The sequence below is a fragment of the Brienomyrus brachyistius genome, chromosome 16, assembly GCF_023856365.1.
Source record: "Brienomyrus brachyistius isolate T26 chromosome 16, BBRACH_0.4, whole genome shotgun sequence".
Classification (NCBI taxonomy): Eukaryota; Metazoa; Chordata; class Actinopteri; order Osteoglossiformes; family Mormyridae; genus Brienomyrus; species Brienomyrus brachyistius.
The window spans coordinates 12,575,885-12,582,654 of NC_064548.1; the positions used below are offsets into that span (position 1 = coordinate 12,575,885).

The 6,770-nt window shown below is 38.0% G+C and overlaps 1 protein-coding gene across 1 annotated transcript; it reads left to right on the plus strand.

Annotated features, from left to right (window-relative positions):
• The first annotated feature begins 4,031 nt into the window (after positions 1-4,031).
• On the plus strand, positions 4,032-6,552 carry evx2 (even-skipped homeobox 2). Its single transcript, XM_048979920.1, has 3 exons — positions 4,032-4,446; positions 4,837-5,084; positions 5,947-6,552. Exons 1-3 carry the CDS (start codon positions 4,032-4,034, stop codon positions 6,550-6,552), a joined length of 1,269 nt encoding a protein of 422 aa, XP_048835877.1.
• The last annotated feature ends 218 nt before the right edge of the window (positions 6,553-6,770 follow it).

Consider the following 6,770-nt stretch of genomic DNA (forward strand, 5'->3'; position numbering starts at 1 on the left):
TGCGGGCATGAGGCAGGGAATAACCCAGGGGGGGCGCCAAACCCATCGCAATGGGAACCAACAAAAGAGAAATTTTTATTAATTCGTTAAACTACGAATAAAAGTGGACTTCGGGAAACACTAACAAAACTCATTCACTTTTGTTCGTTATTCATGATGATCTACTGTTTTCAGGAAAAACATCTCTGATCAAGATGAAAACGCAGACCACGACTCAATCATGCATCATTCATCCAGGCCTAAAACAAAGGGTGCACGTGATCCAACAGCACCAGGACGGGCAAACCCACCTTTAGAGAATCTAAAGTAATATGGTTGTCTCTGGCATCTGTCCGCCAGTAGGCCTATTACAAATAATTTGTCAACCTAGAACCACCACTAGTTTGTAATACTGCGATGCTATCACTAGATGGCCCTATTGGTATATATTCAGCAGAAAAAAACTATCTACAGCATCCACCCCTACTGGGAAAAGAGATCGGTAGAAACTCCAAAGGCAAAGAGAACCTATCTATTATTAAGCTTCTCTAAAATTTCGAAAAACATCAGATAAGTACCACACGATTTGTCTTAAGTTTAATTCAACATTCGAGTAAATTACAAATGAGAAAATAGCGCTACAATAGCGTTAAAATGAGAAAATAGTCATAGAGAAAATATAACTAATTTAGTAAAATAAACATTTTATTATTTACGTTTTTTTTCATAAAACCTCATTATATTTTCATGGAAGAGGATTATTAAATTAATAGCCCACTTTAACAGAGAGAGTAAATAAATATTTTTTCGAACTAAATTTCTATATTTCTTTTTGTGTGCAAAGTTCAACTATAGGCTAACTCGTGTTTTTCAGTTACTTCTCAATAACGATGATTAAAGGGCGACTAATGACAATATAGTATAAATATCCAAAAATACTAACATTTATTTTCTGGCCATACACCCTGCGGCATTTGTCTTTTCTATATTCATCATAGGCTATCTGAACAGGTAAGGCTGCTCGATAAAAGCTTTTAAGCATCTTTCTGCCCATTCAGCCATCAAAAGCAGCATTATCAGATTATTGGCCCCAAGACATTGTAAAACATCTATCCATCCATCTTCCAAGTGCTTATGCAGTTTAGAGCCGCGGTAGCACTAAATGTTGGTCAGTTGTGTCAGTTATTTTACCTAGCGAAATATCACTGTTTCCTCTGGAGTTGCTAGAACTTTTCTAACATCAGTAGCATAAAAACAAAAAACAAACGAAAAAACAAACAAACAAACAAACAAACAAACAAATAAATAAATAAATAAATAAATAAATGAGGTAGACCTACTAAAGATTGATTACATTTATAATTTCGATATTAGTTAACTGCTATCTGAGCTACAGGACTGTAGGTGTCACTCACAGCCCCAGGATTGGGGGTTCAAATCCCGCCTTTGTTCTTTCTGTTGGATTATGGGTAATCTCTAAATTGCTACAGTGTTTGATCGCATGTATGCACTCCGCGACGGATTGGCATCCCATCCAGGGTACCCCCCAAGATCGTGCTCTATGCCAGTGTTTCTCAACCCAGTCCTTAGAGACCCCCCCCAGACAGTCCACGTTTTTGGAACCTCTCAGCTCCTGGGAGGGTCCAAAAACATGGATTGTCTGGTTGGGAGCTGGGAAAGAGCAAAAACGTGGCCTGTCTGGGGCTCCCCGAGGATCGGGTTGAGAAACGCTGCCCTATTCTGCTTATGGTAGCCTCCAAGCAAACCGGACCAGAAGACTTCGTTCGTAAATGGATGGATGGATGATTACGTGTATCATGGCTTACAATTTTACTGTTTTTTTTTAACACCTGGGTAGTAGATCAATAATTATAATGCCGTTTGAAACGAACCATGTATTTTAGCGGTATCTTGGTCTTTAGTCTCAAGGATTGAAAATGAACGAATTGCACTTTTGATATGTCATGCTTTATATAGATATTCTGTAAATATGGTTGTAACACGCACGCAATATCGTATGATGACTTTATACATATTGAAGGTTAAATGTGAGTTTTATTACCAATTTTATTTGAATTTTTAAAAAATTCTGCAAATTTATATTACTGCCTGCATGGGCCATCAATCTTATGTCTAGTGCAATACTAAAAAGCAACAAAACATACATCCAAAACAACCTTATACGTTTTCTTTTTTTTATTTTAACTCTATTTGTAAACTTTACACCAGCGTTAATATAGATCAGAACTTGCTCCACTAGTGTCCAACTGGAATTTCAATGGTAATTCAATAAGTAACTCAAGCACTTCTGCGGATCAGATGAGAAAATGTCCGGTGCTAATTGTGCATTTCCGTAAAACCTGAACAAACCATGGTCTTAATGAGATAAACTGTACTTCGTATATATTCGTTAATTAGTAAAATCTGTTGGGGGCGCCAAAGGACGCGCAAGGGGTGTTTCCTTTACCTGCGCTGTCTCCTCTTCCTCAGTGAACCGACTCTCATTCTCCGTACACATCACCGACATAAAGCATCCTCTTTCACGCGCATGCTGTCTAAAAAGCAAAATGCTCCTAAAATCATTTCCTATATTACACTGTACGCATGACGATATACTGTTTTTGTTTCTTAAAACAATTACAATAGATGTATATTACACAAATAAGAATAAATATTCTTTCATCGAGTGTACTGAGCAATAATACATGACCAAAGAGATATAGGGAGTGTGGTATAGTTGTAAATTTACGTATATTTAAACTAAAAATAATAGAAGGCCTATGCGGATTAGTAAGTACATCGTGCTAAAAATAAAGAATTGGGATCATTATTATCCCAGCAAAAGAATAAGCTGCTTACATTTACGCTTGTAAAGTCATTTAGAGGAGTTTAAGATTATTTCATTAATAATATAACACGTTTCTTTATTTATAAGATTTGAATACCATCCGGAACGGTTACGGTAGTAACTAGCAATTACAACACTGGTAATAAAAAATGTACTAGTTCGACACGTAAAATAAATACACAAAAAGATTTAAAGCTGGCATATGTCTTCGTGGTATGAATATCGATAAGAACAGGATGTCCGTAAACATGAATGTTCTAATGAAAAGTAATAATCTGAAGTAAAAATGTTTTTTCAACCCAATATTGAAAGCAGAAGTTAACTATATACTTAACTAGAATAGCAGAGTTGTAAATATGCTGTCTAAAATCAATTATCGAAAATAACGAATAGAAAAACGGTAATAATAAACATAAAAATACTATATAGGTCCAGTTTTACAAACCACATACTACCCATTTTCTAGCTTATACGCATATGCTTGAAGAAATCGAGCATTTCCGTGTTTTACTGTTCGTCATCTGGCGCAAAAATATCGTATGTAAATGTTTACGGTTGCATCTACAAAATTATAAAGGCTTAATTATAAAGCCTACAGATTATGACAAATCCTAAAACATCCCAGTAAAATTATTTATAGATGAAGATAAAACTGAGGTTTAAAATAGAAGGGAGGAACAACGAAGAATCAAAATATAATGATATTCCTAAACGAGGAGGGAAATGTTACGGCGCTCATTTTATTAATCAGATTGTCAATTTCACCCCAGAGGCCAACCCAAGAGCAGTCTACGGCAGCCTCTGATCAACGAAGGGACAGGAGCTCCAGTCTTCACTTCTCATCTCTCCTTCTACTGGGATGAATTCGTTTGACCGCAGGCCGCCTCCATCAGACACTGACAGCCCTCTTGTATTTATTTGCTTATAAAACTCTTATAAGAAATGATTATTCGAACGGCGTCACTCGCACCTTAATGACGAGCAACCACTTTTTGATGAATGACATTTCGGACTAGAGAGGATGCACGGGTCATTTTGAGCAGTCATTCGTTGCTTGCAGCGGCATTCTTCTGTTTTTGCGTTCCGCGCATAAAAGGTGAAATATTATTTAGGCAGGTGCAGAGCTGAATGCGATCTGAGCACCCGCCGCAAGTCATTGAAGCGCCGTTCCTGGAACTTCTGGTCTGTTTTATAAAGCTCGATCATGGAGAGGATCAGAAAGGAGATGATTCTGATGGAGAGGGGACTACACAGCCCCGGTACTGGGAAAAGGCTTTCGAATGTTTCAGATTCGACTGGAAATGCGGTGCTCGAGGCCCTCGAAAACCAGCACAGTGGTCGCCTCAGCCCGAGACTAACTTCCACATCTCTGCACGGTAACGTCGGGGATATTCCGACCAAAGGCAAGTTTGAAATAGACAGTTTGTTCAGCCCTCATCACCACAACAGCGACAATACATCCTCGGTAGAGATTACATCTTCGGAAAACAGGAAGAAAATCATCCTGTATCCAGAAGTTTCTCAAGACTCAGACATGAATAGTGATGTGGAGGTGGGATGCCCGACGCACCGATCTCCTAATTCCGTCAGTGCCAGCCAGCACAAGGAAAACAACAAAGGTAGCACAATTTTTTATGCTCTAGTTTTCACATTTGAAACGAATAAATGTTATATTGGCGACAAGTAAAATGGAGAAATTTCCATAAGCTGTGCGGAAATTGTGTTCAGATTTTGTAATATGGTGTTTATATTTTTCCGTAAAATTAAGCCACATATAACATACTTTCAATAATGACAGAATTGTTGTTTTATTTAGACGTACATTACACAAAAACTACAAATACGAAATAAAACATATTGCACTCGATTGACATTCATTTAAATATTTATTCCATTTGTTCAAACGTCTGAAAGTAGAATATTGATACATTAGACCAAATGCCAGTTAAAGGTAACCTAACGGTAACGGCTTCTCTCATTATTTATTTCTTATTTTTGCTTCTTCCTAGGTTTTTCCGACAGTAATTCAGGAACTTCAACCACAAGCGCGACATCCCTATCTAGTGTAAACACCAATGGAAATTCGATAGGCAGCTCGAGCAGCTCGAATGCGGATCAGGTGAGAAGGTACCGGACAGCGTTTACAAGGGAACAAATAGGAAGACTGGAAAAAGAATTTTACAGAGAAAATTACGTCTCAAGACCAAGAAGATGTGAACTAGCCGCTGCTTTAAATCTACCAGAAACAACGATAAAGGTACGTGTTTGCACCAATAATTGGTACGTTGTATAGCTATTCTTCGCTTCTAAGACGTATACACACGTTGCGCGCACACACATACTCGTACACATACACACACACACAGACACACATACACAAATAAAGCACTAGCACATATATATTCATGAAAAACTAACAAAACACATTTTCTCGTTGCTGTACATTATTCGTTCAATTAAAAAAAATACATAAAAAGGGGAAATATATTGATACATTATTGAGATATATATATATATATATATATATATATATATATATATATATATATATATATATATATATATATTCTGTCAGGTTTGCTCCATATAAATTCAACGGAACTGTAAAACGCAAAAATGTCACATATTCGAATATAGTCATAATAAAGAAATGTTAATCCCCGCGTGGAAGCGTCTGGGAAATATAGTATATTTTGTATTTTTGTTCAGAAATATATAATATGTATATACTTATTAATGTAATGTAAAATTCAGCCGATATTTCCTATCTATGTAATATTTATTTAGGCCTACACATAGTTATATATAATCCAAAAATATGGATTTGAATCAGCGAGCATATCATTTTTCAATGTACATTCATTGCTTTAATTTAAATATTACAATTTAACATAAATCCATGCAAAACAAATTATTGGTTAAATACTATTTTATTTCACTGTTATGCAACAACATTATCCGGATTTTTCTAACAAAGCGTTGAGCGTCATATTTGTGTTTATAAAAAAATCCTGAACTATCCGTTAATAGATAATTTCGGGTTCATTTAAAAAAAATCAGAGCACTAATATTCTAATATATATATTGTGTTAATGACACTCCACTTTCTTTATCTCAAGGTATGGTTCCAGAACAGGAGGATGAAAGATAAAAGACAGCGTCTGGCAATGTCTTGGCCTCACCCGGCAGATCCAAGCTTTTACACCTACATGATGACGCACGCCGCTGCTACCGGAAGTTTGCCATACCCTTTTCATTCCCACATGCCTCTGCACTATTACCCGCATGTAGGTGTCACAGCAGCAGCCGCTGCCGCAGCCGCCACCGGTGCTGCAGCGTCACCTTTTGCAACTTCCATCCGTCCTCTTGACACTTTCCGCGCACTCTCGCATCCGTACTCGCGCCCCGAGCTGCTTTGCAGCTTCAGACACCCAGGACTCTACCAGTCACCTGCAGGCCTCAACAGCTCGGCCGCGGCAGCGGCAGCGGCAGCAGCGGCCGCCGCGGCCAGTGCGCCGCCGGGCGCCGGCCCATGCTCCTGCCTCAGCTGTCACAGTAGCCAGGCGGCCAGCGCCCTGGGTTCGAGGAGTGCAAGTACAGACTTCACCTGTACAGCGGCAGGGCAAAGGTCCGAGAGTGGATTTTTGCCTTACTCTGCGGCTGTGCTGAGCAAGACTGCCGTTCCCTCGCCGGATCAGAGAGAGGAGGCATCGCTGAACAGATAACTAATAAATGGATACTAAAACACTATGACCGTCAAGTAGCTATAGTATGTTACCATATTTGTTGGTATGTTACTTTATATATTGTTCAGATAATTTGAAATAGCCTTTTGTCTATTTCAGAATGTTTTCAGCGATTTTATTGTAAGTACGTTTCAGAAATAGTACGTCAGTATATATTAAAAAACCACTCTCAAAGAATCTTTAATTTACTGTTATGT